General features: G+C 41.7%; 1 protein-coding gene across 3 annotated transcripts in view; it reads right to left on the bottom strand.

Annotated features, from left to right (window-relative positions):
* LOC142655846 (glucagon receptor-like) overlaps positions 1-21,344 on the bottom strand; it is a 73,739-nt gene that overhangs the window by 30,521 nt on the left and 21,874 nt on the right. For 2 of the 3 annotated variants that reach the window (XM_075830467.1, XM_075830469.1), the window contains exon 1: positions 8,477-8,714. The exons of the other annotated variant lie outside the window; for it this stretch is intronic. In XM_075830467.1, coding sequence (XP_075686582.1) covers positions 8,477-8,526 — 50 coding nt within the window. In that variant the 5' untranslated portion in view covers positions 8,527-8,714. Of the gene's footprint in view, positions 1-8,476; positions 8,715-21,344 lie in introns of those variants that run through there. 3 annotated transcript variants of the gene reach the window in all.

Genomic DNA, 21,344 nt, shown 5'->3' with positions numbered 1-21,344 from the left:
ATAATACTATAGATCCCACATAATACTGCCAGATAGATCCCACATAATACTATAGATCCCACATAATACTGCCAGATAGATCCCACATAATACTATAGATCCCACATAATACTGCCAGATAGATCCCGCATAATACTATAGATCCCACATAATACTGCCAGATAGATCCCACATAATACTATAGATCCCACATAATACTGCCAGATAGATCCCACATAATACTATAGATCCCACATAATACTATAGAGATCCCACATAATACTATAGATCCCACATAATACTGCCAGATAGATCCCACATAATACTATAGATCCCACATAATACTGCCAGATAGATCCCGCATAATACTATAGATCCCACATAATACTGCCAGATAGATCCCACATAATACTACAGATCCCACATAATACTGCCAGATAGATCCCACATAATACTATAGATCCCACATAATACTATAGATCCCACATAATACTGCCAGATAGATCCCACATAATACTATAGATCCCACATAATACTGCCAGATAGATCCCGCATAATACTATAGATCCCACATAATACTGCCAGATAGATCCCACATAATACTATAGATCTCACATAATACTGCCAGATAGATCCCACATAATACTATAGATCCCACATAATACTATAGATCCCACATAATACTATAGATCCCACATAATACTGCCAGATAGATCCCACATAATACTATAGATCCCACATAATACTGCCAGATAGATCCCAAATAATACTATAGATCCCACATAATACTGCCAGATAGATCCCACATAATACTATAGATCCCACATAATACTGCCAGATAGATCCCGCATAATACTATAGATCCCACATAATACTGCCAGATAGATCCCACATAATACTATAGATCCCACATAATACTGCCAGATAGATCCCACATAATACTATAGATCCCACATAATACTGCCAGATAGATCCCACATAATACTATAGATCCCACATAATACTATAGATCCCACATAATACTATAGATCCCACATAATACTGCCAGATAGATCCCACATAATACTATAGATCCCACATAATACTGCCAGATAGATCCCGCATAATACTATAGATCCCGCATAATACTGCCAGATAGATCCCACATAATACTATAGATCCCACATAATACTGCCAGATAGATCCCACATAATACTATAGATCCCACATAATACTGCCAGATAGATCCCACATAATACTATAGATCCCACATAATACTGCCAGATAGATCCCGCATAATACTATAGATCCCACATAATACTGCCAGATAGATCCCACATAATACTATAGATCCCACATAATACTATAGATCCCACATAATACTATAGATCCCACATAATACTGCCAGATAGATCCCACATAATACTATAGATCCCACATAATACTGCCAGATAGATCCCGCATAATACTATAGATCCCACATAATACTGCCAGATAGATCCCACATAATACTATAGATCCCACATAATACTGCCAGATAGATCCCACATAATACTATAGATCCCACATAATACTATAGATCCCACATAATACTGCCAGATAGATCCCACATAATACTATAGATCCCACATAATACTGCCAGATAGATCCCGCATAATACTATAGATCCCACATAATACTGCCAGATAGATCCCACATAATACTATAGATCTCACATAATACTGCCAGATAGATCCCACATAATACTATAGATCCCACATAATACTATAGATCCCACATAATACTATAGATCCCACATAATACTGCCAGATAGATCCCACATAATACTATAGATCCCACATAATACTGCCAGATAGATCCCGCATAATACTATAGATCCCACATAATACTGCCAGATAGATCCCACATAATACTATAGATCCCACATAATACTGCCAGATAGATCCCACATAATACTATAGATCCCACATAATACTATAGATCCCACATAATACTATAGATCCCACATAATACTATAGATCCCACATAATACTATAGATCCCACATAATACTGCCAGATAGATCCCCCATAATACTATAGATCCCACATAATACTGCCAGATAGATCCCACATAATACTATAGATCCCACATAATACTGCCAGATAGATCCCACATAATACTATAGATCCCACATAATACTGCCAGATAGATCCCACATAATACTATAGATCCCACATAATACTATAGATCCCACATACTGCCAGATAGATCCCACATAATACTATAGATCCCACATAATACTGCCAGATAGATCCCGCATAATACTATAGATCCCACATAATACTGCCAGATAGATCCCACATAATACTATAGATCCCACATAATACTGCCAGATAGATCCCACATAATACTATAGATCCCACATAATACTATAGATCCCACATAATACTGCCCTGACATGTCAGTTTTACTGAACACTTGTATTCCCCATGAAATAACAATTCTGAGACATATTTTCTGACGAATTCTGACGTAGTAAAACTGTGTAGAGACACGCCCCTTTGACAAGGCAAATGGTCACACCCAGTTTTCAATTTATTCATAAATGTCTAGGAGGAATAACAGAGGAATGGCACAAGGTAGAGATCCAAGAAAAGATGCTCCAGAATTGTTATTTCATGGGGAATACAAGTATTTACTAAAACAGACACGTCAGTAGAAGGGACCGGTCCTCCTTAAACGACTGCAGAGTATCTCTCCTCATTTCTATGGAGAAACCTGCAAACGAAAGAAATCTTTTCCGGCCATGTTATTAACCCATCATTTCTCTTTGCCCTTAATTAACGAGATTAGAATCTAATTATCTAATTCTCAGAAGTGCATTGAAGCGCTAATAATGTATTACACCGTGATTCCTCCGCCAAGAGTGAAGCGCTCATATATTGGAACCTAAAATCCAGAACAGAGATGTGACCTCAATTATTGTTTTAATCAATTTATGAAATCCTCACATTGAGGTACGTCAAGAGGTTGAATTATAGAATAATTAACTACAAATTCTGGGTTGGATATAATAATATTATTTCACACAGTGACAGGGGCAGCAATTTAGCAAATATACCGTCCATCCCTGCAGATTCACCCACAGTCCCCTTTGGCCACCAAAGAATGACAGGTCCCAATGTTGGAAGTTGGAACCCGGCATGAGTCGGCAGCGGAGTGGATTACTTTCTGCTACTCCGACAGTAATAAATAAAACAGTAGCGGCAGACTTGTATTTATACAGAGCCATCACTCCTTCAAGTAGGGAAATGGTGAAGGTCCAAGCTTATGGACCTCCACTGATCCATCCTCTAACATATCGCTGTTAATTGTCAGAAGTTTTTATACTGGATATCCCTTTAAATCCATGTCACCATTCTAGATGTTGGTGACATCATTATTCCTAGCCTAGTGACCAAGAAAAGTTAAAGTGTAACTAAACTTTTAAAAAACTTTTGACATGTCATAGTGAAATGTCAGATATTTTGGTCGGTAGGGATCTGACCACTGAGACCCCTACCGATCGCTAAAACGAAGCGGCAGAAGCTCTCAGGTGAGTGATGTGCAGCTTAGTTTCTAATCAGCTTCCCTCGGAGCATTTTACGGACTCAATAGAAAGTCTGTGAATCCGTACACCGCTTACTCATTCAGAAACGCTTCTGCCTCTTCATTTTAGTATTGGTGGGGGTCTCAGTGCTCGGACCACCATCGATTAAAACTTCCGATGTGTCACTATGACATGTCATACGTTTTTTAAAAGTTTACTTACCCTTTAAGACCGCCCCGACCTAGTGATGTTTTCTAAGCCTATCCGTAAGGAAATAGAAAGTTGCAACTAGTCTCCTCACAATTACTTGACTATTACCCATGTCCATAGAAAAGCTCTTAGCGCTGCTATGGGGACCATTGAGAGAAAGTCCCATTTATGGTTGCCCCCATCTCTCTTCTTCATGGGTGAAGTTTAACCACTGAACCACCATTGCCACCGGGCAACATTACTGAATGGAGGCACTAAGAAGGCAGCAGAACTGAATGGGGGCACTAAGGAGGCAGCATTACTGAACGAGGCACTAAGGGGCAGTATTACTGAGTGGGGTCACCATTAATGAGTAAGGGCCATAAGGGGACACTAATACTAAATTATGGTTTTACTGGAGCACTATTACTGTATGTGGGGCACACAAGTGTGAACTACTACTACTACTATGGGGGGGCACTAGAAGCCACTATTTTTGCGTGGGGCACTAAGGGGGGCACAATGGAGCACTAAAGGGGGCAGCAAACTCTGCAGGGACCAGTCATGGCCAGGAGAAGTTGTCATGGAGGTCTGGGTCGGATGGAGAAGAAAAGGGAAAGCGAATGAGTCTAATCAGAGAAGACGTCGCTTGTGAGTCACTGGATGTAATTGTACTGTATTCAGTGCACTGTATTTACAGTGTGATTATCCTGCAGAGCGCCAGTATAGAACAGGTATGTAATATTATTGGTCATATTGGTCTTTGTGGTAAATATACTGTATGGGGTCACGGTGTGCAGGTATTATTTGGTCTTTATATACTGGAATTATTTGGTAACTGTATGACTGTATTTTTGGGGCATGGCTGATGTATCTATGGATTTAGGGTTCCTGTTCAAAAAGTTGTTTCATATCGGTCTTCAATATTTTTTATTTTTTTTGGGTGGGTGGCAAAACTTATGCTTGGGTCACATGCCCTTGATCTTTTTAGATCCTAGCAACACCTAGCAATACAGAGTTTGTCATTTGGAATCCGAAGTGACCCAAAATATAATAGAATCCAACAAAAATCATGGCATGTGCCACAGGATGTTGTATTACAGAGGTATTCCCCCCTAGAAAACAGCGCCATACCGAGACCCTGAGATGCCACAGGAAAAACTATTGGGCTACGTTCACATCTGGAACATTAGGCTCTGTCGCAAGTACCGTCAGATTTGACAGGAAAAATAGTGCTATTTTTTCGGTCAAAGCAACGAACACCTTGGCGAACCCAATGGACCCCATTGTAAGTCAATGCAGTTCGTTGGGCACCACTGGTATCTGTCTTGCGATGGATCCGGCACTGCGTCCTGGCTTCCGTTATAAACGGAAGCCACAACGTAGATGTTATCAGAGCCTAATTGTATTGACTGTCATTGCAACTGGTACAGGTATTATGTGGCGAGTGCAGCAGCTATCATACTGACACAAACCAAACTCATTATTAGCTACCTGTCAGGGCTTTGTTCAGACCTGCATTTTATTACTCCTACTGGGATCAGTAACTTTCAAGTCTCTCCTGTTGCCTATTTTCTACTAAGCAGCTCCAGGGGATTGACCTTCAGGCTGTCACTTGTAACCCTGCATACAAATAGGAATGAGAAAAAAGCATCCGGCACTAGAATTGTGAACTTGACAGGCAGAAACAATAGATGAGTCTGTACGGTTAGCGGAAAGCTGCATACTCTCCCCCCCCCCCCCCCCCCCCCCCCCCGTATCCTCTCATATACAGTGTACACAAGTATATACAACATCAGGGCTGAATCACATGGTTAATAACAGAAAAAGACGCCAAAGGCTGTTAAAGAGGGTAAATTGTTTGTATACGGATGCCGGTCCCATTCATGCGTAAATACAGCACTAAAGCTAATAAAAAAAGGGAGCAAAAACATGCCTCTAAATACTTATTTTTCACCACTCAAATGTAAAAGGTATCTAGACGTTTGCAACCATTCTTTATTGTTCCACTGCATCAAAAAAATCAGCAAAACTTCTAAATTGAGAATATCCTACCGTTTTGTGTATACAGTTCACATGCATACCTATGGGTCTCTATGATTACAGACTGAAAACAAATCCTGTAGTGCCAGAGCCTGCAGTTATGTGTTACTCTACTGCCTACTTGCTAACCTACACACAGTGGGACAGGGTACAGAAGAGTAACACATAACTGCAGGCTCTGACTACACAGGGTTTGTTTGTAGTCTGTTATCATGGAGACACATTGGTATGCATAGGAATTGTATAGACAAAATGGTAGGACATTTTTATATTTTAGTTGCATTGGAGCAATACAAAATTGGTTGCAAAAGTAGACATAACCTTTAAGTAGTCTGAAATAAGAATATCCTACTGTTTCTGTATACAGCTCCTTTGCATATTCATGTGTCTCCATGATTACAGACTACAAACAAACCTTGTGTAGTCAGAGCCTGCAGTCATGTGTTACTCCACTCCCTCTGCCCCTTTCTTCTTTCTAACCTACCGACAGTAGAAGAGGGGGCAGAGGGAGTGGAGTAACACATGACTGCAGGCTCTGACTACACAAGGTTTGTTTGTAGTCTGTAATCATGGAGACAAATAGATATGCATAGGAGCTGTATATACAAAACGGAAGGACATTTTTAATCATGCCTATTTCCATAGTTGCTTCATTTTTTATTTTAGTTGCATTGAAGCGATGTAAAATTTGTTGCAAAGGTGGACAGGAAATAATACAATTGGTACCATTGCTTTTAAATTCATGCCCCCTCCCCAAATAAAAATAAAATAAAAATAATAATTTCATAACTTACTATCTGTCTTTGGGTTATACTCTATAACTATACAGCATCGCACTAGTCCTATGCGTCTAAACATGCAATAAATAATTCATACTGTCATCTGGTTAACTCTTTCGGAGCCAGGAACAATTCAGCAGGGAGCACTGTGGAATGACAATCACGACTATGGATTTTCACAATTGTGCTAGAAAATTCCTCCTTCTACATCTTTTCTACATGAAAGATAATTTTCCACTGAAATAAGAGTCCTTGAGTGACCTTCTTCTGGTTCTTAGTAATATCTGTTTCTGGAAAAGCTGGGTGACAAGCAATATGGCCTACGTTAAAGGTGTTGATTCCAACTTTCCTTGGAACAGCAAATCTGCCTATATACGTGGTGATACATTCCTCACTCTAAGGCCCCATGCACACGACCGTCGATTTCGTCCGTAATTACGGACACATTCATTTCTATGGCCGACGGACACCTTCCCGTATATTTACGGAAAGCTGTCTGTGCTATAGAAAGGCTCCGTAAAAGATAGAACATGTCCTATTTTTTGCTTTTTACGTACCGTGCTCCCATACTTTATATAGGAGCACGGCCCGCAAATGCGTGTCCGTGGCCGTCCGTGCCCGCAATCACGGACTGTCATTACGGGCACGGCCGAGTGCATGGGGCCTAATAATACAGATGTTTTACTACACAGGTTGGATGGCTGAATGATATCCCCCAACTTTCCTGAAAAGAGTATATAGTGGAACTGAGCAAATGCCCTTCAGGATAAGGACAATTAATGCCTGCCTTGACAAATTCGAAAAGGCACAAAATGAGCCAAATTGTGAATTTATTTTTGCTGCAAATGCGCAAATTGTATATAACCTGTAGAGGGAGTTGCGTCATCTAATCATTTAATATTCAGAGATTTCCGTAACTTCTGTTCATTTCAATGGACGGTGACTTCACGAATGTGATCTCATATCCAAGAACGAACAGGATCTCCTCATTGTTGACATCAGTGTTGATAGAAAATCTCTCTTAGGGGCGGCATTGCTTGTGCATAACTCTGATATGTTAATGCTGTAAGTTTACCTGCAGTCCCATGTAAAATGAACTACTATGTGACTATCTACAAAAAGCATTTTGTCCGTTGAAGCCTAACTCTGCTCAAAACCGGAAAATTCAGGCTGCAGTTAACCCCGTACCCCACTCCTGCATGCTACACTCACAGCATTCTAGGAAGCTGAGATATGGGAAGCTGTTTGTCTGACTCACTACACAGGAGAACTGGTGGTCGCTGTTTTCTTTCCTTAAAGGGTATTTTGAATTGAATTGAAAATAATCACCTATCCACAGGATAGGTGCTAATTGTCTGATCACTGGGGGCCTCAGCACTGGGACCCCTACCGATCACATGAATGGGGGTCCCAACCCCATTCCTTCTCACTGCACGATCGCAATGAGGAGAACATTGAATGGAGCATAGACGCTGATACGCTATTCAAAGACTATGGGACTAATGGAAACAGCTCTCGAATCAAGCTCATCCTCACTGCTCCACCGCAATGAGGAGGATCTGGGGGTTCGGTACCCCGGTTCTCGCGATCATCGGGGATCTCAACAGTGGGGCTCCCGGCGATCATACAATTATCACCTATATTGTGTATAGGTATTAATTGTCAATTCTGGGACAACCCCTTTAACTAACAAAACAGTGGATCTGCAGGATAAGATCAATTGCAGGACCCTGCAAACAGCTCCCTATATCTTATCTTCCTTGACTCTTCTTGGGACATGAGCAGTGACATTGGGGTTAACCTGTATTTTCAGATTTTGGGGGAAGTCAGCTTTCAAAATACACATTTCTCCTTTTGCAGGGATGCAGAACGGAGACATACAGTTATATATCCGCATAATTCCATTATTATAAGCTGGTATTAGACAATTGACTTACCTGGCATAGAGAGGAATGTGCAAATGCAACCAACCCTGTGCCCAGGTCATGCCCCGGCAGGTGCCCAGTGATGTGCTGCTAGTTCCATATGCAGAAGCCTTGATTTTTCAAAGTCTATGGCTTTCCTATATACAGACACATTTACTCTCCTGCTCTCAAACTCCCTTCTTAGCGATGTCTCTGGCAAGGATCCCCATCTGTAGTACGCATCCTTCCATGAAACCCCTCCTCTGCCCACTCCTACACAGCCTCTCGTCCTCCCTGTGCCTGCATTAGAATCACCACCTTAGTCCTTCAGTCTCCGATTTTTACCTTTCTTAGAATTTCTCAGGCATAAAAAAACAGCATCTAGGTTCACCTGCTGGGAGTTGTAGTTCCCCTCCATCTGTAGAGGCAGAGGCTCATTCTTCAACTTTGGTTTTCTCGCTTCCCAGTAGTGCTTAAAGCTTAGAATATCCCATCATAGAAGGAAAAGACAGAGGGACTCATGGATTAATTATTGTAGGGCAGAAAATAGGGAATATGTGCCGCGTTTAGTAACTTATTGCTCTATTTTTTACCAAAAGCTCTGACAGATCTAGTCAAAAATATGGTCAACACACAAAATCTAGAAAAAAAAATTGCGGCCGATGCCACCATTATAGCCAGTATTTCAAGAAAATGATACAAAGGGCACAAATGAGGAATGACCCCCCCCCCGATCCTCTTCATGTAACAAGATGGTCGTACCTACAAGATGCCAAGTTTGAGGGGTATAACGGCTACTTTAAAGTGAATCTATAATCACAAAACGACAGATTGTTAAAATCAAGTTTTTATTTTAAACACTTTTCAGCATGTGCTGTGTACACTGAGCGCAGGGCCGGCAGTCACCTCATTATAATAAAAGAGGGTGGGATTAAGATAAATGGTAACACGTCTCTTGTAAAGCTGGAGGCAGATAACATTATGACAACATTTACAATAGTTGACTGGGACAGCACAACTCCTCCTTCCTCCCTCTCCCTGCACAGCACAGTGACCACTGAACATGACACAGAGCATGCTCACTACACTCTCCCATAGAAGCCAATAGGTCAATTCTGCAGCAACTCACACAAGATAGAATAAAAAAAATAAAAACAGATAAAAAAATAAATGTATCAATATATACTTTTAATTAGTGAAAAAAACAAAAGGTGATACATTTCCTTACAAGAGAACCTATTTACTTTCCTGACGTGTCGTTTTCAGGAAATACTTCGATTCCCTATAAAACATCAATTATGGAGCATCTTTTCTTAGAACTTTTGTCTTTCCTCTGTTATTCCTCCTGTTAATGAATGGATACATCAACAACTGGGTGTTACCATTCTCCTTGCCAATCGGATGTTTTTCTACACAGTCTACGACTGCCTTATTAGTGATGTCAGACTGTGTGGGGACCATCCCTATTGACCAAAGGCCCGTTCCTCCCGAATACTCTGGGAGAATAGACAAGTAGAGCAGCAAAAAGCACCAGTCCTGGAGAACATGTGCCAAAACCTCAACTCCAAGCAGAAGTAACAAAAAGAACATGATCTCTTCCAAGTTTTGACCAAGAAAGACCAGGTTAGCATATACAACTGGAAAGTGAGTCGAGTACCAGGTAGGCCCAAAGGAAAGGCTGCCCTCTGACAGAACCAGTACTTGTCTTTGGCACAATGCACACGGCTAAACCTAAGGCAATTACACCGCAACCACCAGATGTGGGGTCAAGAAGGCAATTTCCCTCGTGAGACATAAATAGCTGGAGGTATTGCTTTACCTTCCTCTAGATCAAACAGCCAGATCTTACCACGGTTGAACATGATGGACATCTAACTATGGAGCTGCATGAGGAACTTCATGTGGAATAAGTATGGGTTATGTTAATTTTTTATGGAATGTAGAAAATGTGTTTTTTTTGGAGATGAGGTCCAACCTTATACGTCCTACACTTATGGGAGGACAGGGTGCCACTTTATAATAAACACCCCATCCTTCTCTGCACCAATAGTGGGACTTCCCGTGGGGAACTAGGGGTAATGTGTACAGTGTCGGAACTGGGGTTCCCTGAGATGATCCTGAGGGCCCTCCATTCTATACATAACGTGATTGTCCGCTTATAGTTACATCATTATCTTTGTTGCTACCATCACACATAGGACATACGTAAGGTATAATAGGTTATTTGTGAATTATCCCATAAGAAATAGGCCGTAGTCGTAAGTGATTGGCTCAAAAGTCACTTCCAAATAGGATTGTCTTCTGCTGGACATTTGGGGCCCATTATTGGATTCTCTGGTGGGCCAGTCTGACCCTAGATGCGTAGGAGCAATGGTTTTCTTCTTGGCAGAAGCAACTTTTTATAAAATAAGTTCAGATACTTAGTGGACATATCCGGCTCATGCTCTTTCAGAGCTCCCCTATGTCCTCTGCAAACCTTATGGTTGTTGCAAAGAGGTAGAATTGGGATGATGTATATGAGGAACTTGCACCCGGTCTCAATTCAAGCCTCATTCAATTTAATTTATTGGAATCAATCCCTTATGAGCTGGAGTAAATCCACGCCACTGATCTTTTGGCAGCAGAATGCAGGCTTCCGTAAATGGCAGACCCTCCGAGTTTCTTGCTTTTGGCAGTAAAGTATTACATTTCTTCACTCTTTACCTACAAAATTGGTTGGTTCTCGGAATTGGTCACAATTGGTGCTACCAGTTAGCGTGCAGCTGGGGCAATTTTAAGCAGGAATGGTTTACTGCATCTGTGACACTGTAAGGAGAGATCTGTGGCAGGCACACTATTATAGGGGCAGAAAACATACAATCACTGTATGGGGTATTTGTGGCAGGCAGTGTAAGGAAGCATCGGTGGCAAAAACTGATGGGCAATGTGTGACAGGCAGACATGGGTATGGGAGTATTTGTGCATAGTCTTGGGTATTCTGTTTCCGTCATGCTCGACCGCCGCTCCATTCAAACTCCTCCTCACTGCGGGAAGTTCTCGTGATCGGTGGGGGTCCTAGCGATCAGAAAATGATCACCAATCCTGTGGATTGGTGATCATTTTTTATTCTGGGAATACCTCTTTAATGGGACAAATGCGTTTCCTGGCCCAGCAATCCTACACTGTCAACTCACCAGCCTGGCTCGGCCCTGAGACATATATTCTATATCCTGAAACCTCCTGATATCTGTCACGTTATACGCGCCTGCATGGCCGCCTTATTATAAATAACATCCTCATAGTCATCTCTCAAGGCTTTACATGGTTTTCTCCTTTAATGTATCCGATCCCAATCTCATCTGACAGTTCACTGTGATACCTCGGCTCCAGCCATTAATATCTTCACATGTTTCCCCTGTCTGTCCTCTTACATCTCTTGTCCCTCATCTCAGAACAGGTCTCTGCTAACAGAATCTTTTATAATATGACAAGACTCCTGTTTTAATTTGGCTCTTACTTCTGACAGGTTCTTCTGAAGTGATAGGAATAGTCATGGAAGACATGGAGGACCTGGAAGAGGACGGCTTTAGGGAATTAGGGAACCTTGATCCTCCATTCCTCAAAGGTAAATGAGTCTCTGTAATCAGGAGTTGATACATTGGTCCCCCTGACACTTTTGATTGGCTGAGAGTGGTCATGCTCGCTAATCATTATTCTGTGCCTCAGGGCCAGGACAAGGGTTAGGCAGAGTAGGCAGCTGCCTAGGGCAACATTGAAGGGGGGCGCAATTTATGTATTAAAGAAAAAACAACGCTATGTCATAAAAAAAATATTCTACAGCCGATTGGACTCAGTTGCTGATACAGGAGTGAATTCAAAAGGAAGGAAAGATGTAAAGGAAAGACTGACATGTCTCCTCTCTTTTATATATACTCCTGTGTTTGGCTCAAAAAACTGCATGAAAAACTGCATGTGTGATTCCAGTCTTAAACAGAAAGGTAAACGTTGTAGAAGAACAATGAAAAGATGTATTTCAGGCGCTCCGTTAAATCTCCCTTAGAGAGGCGCATAGATAATCTCTCTCGTACTGAGAGGAGTCCAGGTGTACTGGCCTCGGCCTCATCTGAGAACTGAGCATGTGCAGGAAGCCATTGGACTCATCTCAGGACACTTCTCTGGTAATGTAGCGCACACTGGATTATTGTTTCTTTCTAGACAAAATACAAAAATTGACAGTTTTGTAAGGGGCATGTTTAGTACGCTAAACCCCAGAAGTATAAAAACATGCTATTGGTTTAGGGCCCTAAAATTTAGTGACATGTTCCCTTTAAAGGGGTTTGACTACTAAGCACACATATTGCCTATCCACAAGATATGTAATAAATAAAGTTAATATGAAAATTTAATCATATTTAAATCATCTTGAGATCAGTACAAATCGTACGGCGCCAACCAAGGGATGACAATTTTATCGATACAAAAAAAATGGAAAGTGGAAGGAAAAGTAAGGTAAAGGGAAAGGGAGGAGAGGAGGGATAAGGAAAGAAAATTAGGCAATAACCCCTGGTAAAGCAGGCACTCGGCTCAGCATGAATATAATAATATATCAAAAAGTTTATTTAGCAAAATATAATAAAATCACATAACAAGAAAAAGACCGATAGTGATCCTGTGTCCACAAATGATGACAAACATAAACGTCACAAGCCCGGCCGGGTAGATGGGAGTTAGAGCACAAGGTACGATTAACCTAGTTAGTTATGAAGGCGTACATTATGCATGATAAGTGCTGCATGTAATTAGAACTATATAATGCCTAATAAATAAGTCGGTTCTGTATGGACCATATAGATGGTGAGCTAAGTATAATCCCGTACAGCAACAGGGAATGAAATAGGCAACAATATCTATCTCACATCCACAACGGATACGTCTCCTTTGTCCACGTGACGTGGGATTATACCTCGGGCTGTTTGCCTTGGAGACCACCGACCAGCACCTTATTGAGTCACTGCCCGCCCGTCTAGTGCTGTCCGTGCTGCACACGGCGGTTAAGGGGGTTTTACACTGGGCAATTATCGGGCAGACAAGCATTCATAGAAAAGTCTTGGGTTATGGTGCGGGAGGGACGGATTTGTTAAAATGTTGCTTGGAAAAGAAAGTCAAAAAGTTTTATAAAAAATACCAAATAAAAAAAAAACAAAACAGAAAGGTAAAGCGCTGTTCTTCCCTTTTGTGTTCCTCTAAATAGGCAATAAATCTTCTGGTCAGAGTTAATTGTGAAGTGGGAAACGCAATGTCCTCCACTATAGCACACGAGAATGACTGTAGTCACCGCAAAGGGTTTGTCAGGTTCATGTTAAAAAGAAACTCTGTGTTTCCTAATGTAGTTATTGATAAGTATGTCCTTTGTGTTGTCTTAGGGTACTCTTACATGGCCCGACGTGGACCGTGTAGAAGTGCACCAATCAACGAGAAGGCTCGTTGATCGGCGCTTGTTTGTTCCTTTCACAAGGAGCTAGTATGGGGGCAAGCGCTCTTAACTCCTATCGCTCGTCCCCATACATTTTGTAACATGATGGCAGCGCGCCTCCCTGTTTACCCAGTGAGATGCGCTGCCGACAACGATAATATTTAAGGCATTTAAAACGATACCATGAGCCGATTAACGATCAGCTGCTCGTTGCCCTCTTTACACAGGGCAATGATTGGCCGGTGTAAAAGAGCCCTAATGGTTAATTCCTTACTGGTACTGTTTATAGTTTCCCCCGACCATTGCTTAGCAACCGGATAGGCAGAGAATGGGTGACACAGCTGTGGACTTCTGGCAGTGAGGGGCAGGTATTGCTGTCACCACACCTTCTGGACACCTATGCCCAAGAGGAGAGGGTTGTTCGGTTATCTTGGTATAGATCTAGAAGAGATGAATTTGCTTTAAGGAAACATTCCTGACAAAACTTCAATTTGCCTGGAGTCTAGTCAGTTTAGCTCAAAAAGGATTGTGTAGACTAGATACAATTGTAGCAAACCCTGAGCTGTGAGAAGTATTAGCTTTTGACAGGTTTTCAACTCATTCATTGACAGCAAACAGACATTGAAAAGGGTAGCGAATTGATAACATATATTTGAAAGTTGCAGAATTTTTAATTATCCAATTTTTTTATTTTATTTTTTTAATGGAAAACCGTTTTGTTATTTGTAATGAGCCTTGATCATCTACTGAGTTAAAGGCTATGTCTACTTTTGCAAATTTTTTGTTATTGCTTAAAACAATCTCCAACTGTTTTTCGTATACAGCTCCTATGTAGGCACAGATAGTACTGTCTTTCTGGCTCTCCTTGAAAATTATGGAAGCACAGAAAGTACTGCCTCTCTGTCTCTTTCTGTAAATGATGTAGGCACAGATAGTACTGCTTCCCTGCAAATTATGTAGGTACAGATAGTACTGTCTCCCTGTAAATGATGTAGGTACAGATAGTACTGCTTCCCCGCAAATCATGTAGGTACAGCTAGTACTGTCTCCCTGTAAATGATGTAGGTACAGATAGTACTGCTTCCCTGTAAATTATGTAGGTACAGATAGTACTGTCTCCCTGTAAATGATGTAGGTACAGATAGTACTGTCTCCCTGTAAATGATGTAGGTACAGATAGTACTGCTTCCCTGTAAATGATGTAGGTACAGATAGTACTGTCTCCATGTAAATGATGTAGGTACAGATAGTACAGCTTCCCCTGTAAATGATGTAGGTATAGCTGGTACTGTCTCCCTGTAAATGATGTAGGTACAGATAGTACTGCTTCCCTTTAAATGATGTAGGTACAGATAGTACTGTCTCCCTGTAAATGATGTAGCTACAGATACGAGTGCATCCCTGTCTCTTCCTGTAAATGATGTAGGCACAGATAGAACTGCCTCCCTGTAAATGATGAAGGTACAGATAGTATGCAGACCTATGTGTCTCCACGGTCACAGACTTCAAACAAACCCTGTGTAGTCTGATCCTGCAGACATGTGTTACTCCACATCCTCTGCCTTCTCTTCTTGATAACCTATTAGACCAGGGGTGGGCAAACTTTTTGACTCGCGGGCCACAATGGGTTCTAAAATTTGACAGAGGGGCCGGGCCAGGAGCATTTGGAGGGAGTGTTTGGGCCGGATATACTAAAGCATTAAATGTAGTGTGTGCAAACCTCATAGCACAGTAAGAACACTACAACCCAATTTATTAACTGTCTTTCAAATGTGAAAAATAGCCCTTATCAGTTAATAAATTTGTCTCAAGGAATATGCAAGATATGGCATTTACATACTATTTCGCAGATACTGGGAGGAGGAAATGTAAATAGATTAAAATAACATACGCACTGTGATTTATCAAGAAAAAGTTCTGTTGACTCTGTAAATGAGCTGCCAACCTCTGAGCAGTAGCCGCCCGTACTTGTGTTGACTGCTTGCTAGCATAGTTTGCATGCTTCGTGGCAAAGTGACGGCTGATATTGTACTCTTTGAAAACCGAAGGGCTTAATGGTGACGTGAAACGAAGTGAAAATTAAAGTGAAATAAAGAGAAATACGCGCAACATTAACCCCTTAATGACCGGGCCATTTTGCACGTTAATGACCAAGGATTATTTTTTGTTTTTCCACGGTCGCATTCCAAGAGTCGTAACTCTTTTTTTATTCCGTCGACATAGCCGTATAAGGGCTTGTTTTTTGCGGGACGAGTTGTATTTTGTAATTGTACCATTTTTAGATGCTTATAACATATTGATTAACTTTTATTAACTTTATTTTAGGAGAGAATTGAAAATAAGCAGCTATTCCAGCATTAATTTTCACGTTATAAATTTACGCCGTTTACTATGCAGCGTAAATAACATGTTAACTTTATTCTATGGGTCGGCACGATTACAGGGATACCAAATGTGTAAAGGTTTTATATGTTTTTTCTACGTTTGCACAATAAAAACCCTTTTAGAAAAAAATTACTTGTCTTTGCATCGCCGCGTTCCAAGAGGCGTAATTTTTTTATTTTTCCGTCGATGTGGCCGTACGTGGGATTGATTTTTGCGGGACAATGTGTAGTTTTCATTAGTACTATTTTGGGGTACATAGGACTTATAGATGAACTTTTATTTTATTTTTTATGGGGGGAATGGGAGAAAAGAGAGAATTTTGCCGTTGTTTTTTGCGTTTTCTTTGGACGCCGTTCATCCGGCGGTTTAATTAATGTGTTCATTTTATTGGTCAAGTTGTTACGATCGCGGGGATACCATATATGTGTATGTGTGATTTGTTTTGACCGTTTTATTAAATAAAACCACTTTTTGGGGCAAAAAAGTAGTTTTATTTGACTTTGACTGTAATTTTTTTTATTTTTTTTTTCACAAACTTTATTTAACGGTTTTACATTTATTTTTTTAGTCCCACCAGGGGACTTCACTATGCGATGTGCCGATCGCATATATAATGCTTTGGTATACTTCGTATACCAAAGCATTATTGCCTGTCAGTGTAAAACTGACAGGCAACCTGTTAGGTCATGCCTCTGGCATCGCCTAACAGGCAGATGCTGAAGACAGACCTGGGGGTCTTTGTTAGACCCCCGGCTGTCATGGAAACCCGACGGCGACCCGCGATTTGTTTGCGGGGGCGCCGATCGGGAGACAGAGGGAGTTCCCCCCTCTGTCAAACACATTAAATGCCGCTGTCACTGTTGACAGCGGCATTTAATGGGTTAAACTGCCGGAATCGGCGCGTGCTTCGATTCCGGCAGTTGCAGCAGGAGCCAGGCTGTGTATAACAGCCGTGCTCCTGCCGCTGATCGCGTGGGTAAACTGTCAGTACCCGCACGATCACAGGACGGATATATCCGTCCTCCTGCGCGAACTAGCAGCTGCTGAGGACGGATATATCTTGGACAAGTTCGGCGGGCCGGATTAAAAAGCCTAACGGGCCGTATGTGGCCCGCGGGCCGTAGTTTGCCCATGTCTGTATTAGACAGTAGTAGAGGGGCAGATGTAAGAGAGTAACACATGACTGCAGGATCGGACTACATACAGTTTGTTGTTGCTTTCCATGGACACACACAGGTCTGCATGGGAAATGTATACACAAAGCAGTAGGAGAGTTGTTTTTTGCAGTGTAGCATTAAAAAATTATTGCAAAAGTGGACGTACACTTTAAGATAACATAGCACATCATAAAAAAAACACATATCCCTGTACCACAATGTATGAATGGAATTTTTAAAATTCCTGTTCACTATAAGAGCGATTCCAGGAGTCCCCAGAGTAATGCAGCATTATTCATTCATGGTAATCTTGTGTTTAATTTTAAATAATAAAATCATCTTATCATGTAAATTCTGCTCCTTATCTGTCTTCCAACAATTTCAAAAATGCATTCACGGCAGGAATTAAAATTGATTTCATTCTGATCTTCTGGGGTCATGAATAAAAAAACAGGACAGTGAAGACTGACACTAAACCAGAGCAGTAGGAGAGAAGTAGCTGGTAAAATGTAACTGCTTAAAAGTTTTATACATTCAAAAATCATTCAATCTAAAAATCATAATTTCCCATGTAACCCCCCCCCCCCCCCCCTTGTAGAGGCCACGCATCAAAAGTGCCTGAATTAAAGTGACTTTCCAGGGTTTATCTATGAAGAATGAGAATTGCGCTCGCTCCCTCCTTACGGGGTCTAAATATTGCAGTGGCGCTTATATCTATACATGGAGCGCCCCTCTCATTCTTTGTGCGTTGTACAGAATACCCATAGCCAAGTGTCAGATGACTGCCCCGAATAAACAATAGTGCCAGAAAAGTTCCAAGTAAACTGTGTCAACCCGGGGCCCCACATAAAAAGGGCTAGAAAGGATGCCCCCAACAGTGCGAGCATGGCAATTCCCTTAAACATTCTGGCTGTCTGGAGCCACCACAAGAGGGAGCTCACTGCATACATATTTATACAGCTTTCATTAAAGTGAACAAATACATACCCAGCAAGCTCCTCCTAGTGGTGGCTGCCATCAGGTTTTGAGAGAAACTTACCTGTTCCTCCAGGAGAGTAGGCCAGTATTATATTGGAAGTTGTCTCTTGACATGTAGGAGACCAAGATAACTCGGGTAAATACACGTTAACATGTTTCTATGACAATGCAGTGGAGGTGCGTTCCTGACGTAAGTCCTATTCGGCCATTAATAGGATAATCAATACTCCGCAGCTGTCCATGCAATGTGCAGTTATCTGTGAGACGACTGATATTCTGTCACTGAACATGATGAAAATTATTTCAAGAGAAACTAATACTTGAAATAACATGTGTGTGCTAACCGGAGGTGAAATACCGGACGCCAAGCAAATATACAGTGTGAAGAGCTACTCCAGGAGGACGCATAGATTGTAGCCACAGATGCAGCATTGCTTACCCCCATCATTTTAACATTTTGATTGACATCCTGCACTCCCCCTACCTATAGCACTGCTCATCCTGGTGTTCGTGGGTCATGAATACAATGCCAGAACTGCAAGACTGAAACACAAAGCAGAAGTAAAAGGACAGGGCCGTGGTACTGGACCTTGATGTTGGCACCATTATTCAATACTGGCCTTATGTTGAATGGAGCTATGTGCGGTGCCTTCTGTTGGCGGCACAGCCCGCCATATTGTGTATGTTCACACAGTGTATAAATAACCATACCAAACAGTGCCTAATTATAATAATAATGCTATAGAGTGCCGTCCCCACCATACACTGCAAAAATAATATTCTGTAGAAGTGCCACACAATGTAAATACCGCCATACAGTGCTAAGATAATACCAACATAAAGTGACCACATAACAGTTTCATACATAAAGTAAGCAAATAACAGCACTATACAATGTCTAAATAATACTATATAATTTATATTAAAATCTTGGGTGGAAGGACATCTGAGATGCCTCTTTTAGCTGGAGCAGCTGATGCACCCAGTGCAACCGCACAGGTTGCACCCTCCTAAGGCTGGCCCTGCCATTAGTACTGTCTCCCTGAAAATGATGTAGGTACAGGTAGTACTGTTTTCCTGTCCCTCGCTGTAAATGATGTAGGCACAGATAGCACTGCCTCCCTGTCTCCATTTAAATGATGAAGGTACAGATAGCACTGCCTCCCTGTCTCCCCCTGTAACTGATGTAGTTACAGATAGTACTGCCTCCCTGTGTCCCCTGTAAATGATGTAGGTACAGATACTACTGCTTCCCTGTCTCCTCCTGTAAATGATGTAGGTACGGATAATACTTCCTCCTTGTCTCCTTCTGTAAATAATGTATGTACAGATAGTACTGCCTTCTTGTCTCTCCCTGTAAATGATGTAGATACAGGTAGTACTGTTTCCCTGTCTCTCCCTGTAAATGATGTAGGTAGAGATAGCACAGCCTCGTTTCTCCCTGTAAATGATGTAGATACAGGTAGTACTGTCTCCCTGTAAATGATGTAGGTACAGATAGTACGGCCTTGTTTCTCCCTGTAAATTATGTAGTTACAGATAATACTTTCCCCCTGTCTCTTCCTGTAAATGATGTAGGTACATATAATACTGCCTCCCTGTCTCCCCCTGTAACTGATGTAGGTACATATAGTACTGCCTCCCTGTCTCCCCATGTAAATTAAGTAGGTACAGATAGTACTGCCTCCCTGTCTCCCCCTGTAAATGATGTAGGTACAGATAAAACTGCCTTCCTGTCTTTCCCTGTAAATGAAGTAGGTACAGATAGTACCGCCTCCCTGTCTCCCCCTGTAAATTATGTAGGTACAGATAGTATTGCCTCCCTGTCTCCCCCTGTAAATGAAGTAGGTACAGATAGTACTGCCTCCCTGTCTCCCCCTGTAAATGATGTAGGTACAGATAAAACTGCCTTCCTGTCTTTCCCTGTAAATGAAGTAGGTACAGATAGTACCGCCTCCCTGTCTCCCCCTGTAAATTATGTAGGTACAGATAGTATTGCCTCCCTGTCTCCCCCTGTAAATGAAGTAGGTACAGATAAAACTGCCTTCCTGTCTTTTCCTGTAAATGAAGTAGGTACAGATAGTATTGCCTCCCTGTCTCCCCCTGTAAATGAAGTAGATACAGATAGTACTGCCTCCCTGTCTCTCCCTGTAACTGATGTAGGTACAGATAGTACTGCCTCCCTGTCTCCCCCTGTAAATGAAGTAGGTACAGATAGTTCTGCCTCCCTGTCTCCCCCTGTATCTGATGTAGGTACATATATTACTTCCTCCCTATCTCCCCCTGTAAATAATGTAGGTACAGGTAGTACTGCCTACCTGTCTCCCCCTGTAAATGATGTAGATACATAAAATACTGCCTCCCGGTCTCTCCCTTTAAATGATGTAGGTACAGATATTACTGCCTCCCTGTCTCCCCCTGTAAATAATGTAGGTACAGATAAGGCTGTCTCCCCCTGTAAATGATGTAGGTACAGATAGTACTGCCTCCCTGTCTCCCACTGTAAATGATGTAGGTACAGATAGTACTGTCTCCCCCTATAAATGATGTAGGTACAGATAGTACTGCCTCCCTGTCTCCCCTGTAAATGATGTAGGTACAGATAAGGCTGTCTCCCCCTGTAAATGATGTAGGTACAGATAGTACTGCCTCCCTGTCTCCCCCTGTAAATGAAGTAGGTACAGATAGTTCTGCCTCCCTGTCTCCCCCTGTAACTGATGTAGGTACAGATAAGGCTGTCTCCCCCTGTAAATGATGTAGGTACAGATAGTACTGCCTCCCTGTCTCCCCCTGTAAATTATGTAGGTACAGATAGTACTGTCTCCCCCTGTAAATGATGTAGGTACAGATAGTACTGCCTCCCTGTCTCCCCTGTAAATGATGTAGGTACAGATAAGGCTGTCTCCCCCTGTAAATGATGTAGGTACAG

Source organism: Rhinoderma darwinii, chromosome 6 (assembly GCF_050947455.1).
Source record: "Rhinoderma darwinii isolate aRhiDar2 chromosome 6, aRhiDar2.hap1, whole genome shotgun sequence".
NCBI classification, from domain to species: domain Eukaryota; kingdom Metazoa; phylum Chordata; class Amphibia; order Anura; family Rhinodermatidae; genus Rhinoderma; species Rhinoderma darwinii.
The sequence above is the reverse complement of the archived record's forward strand: the minus strand, read 5'-3'. Positions and strand labels throughout refer to the sequence as shown.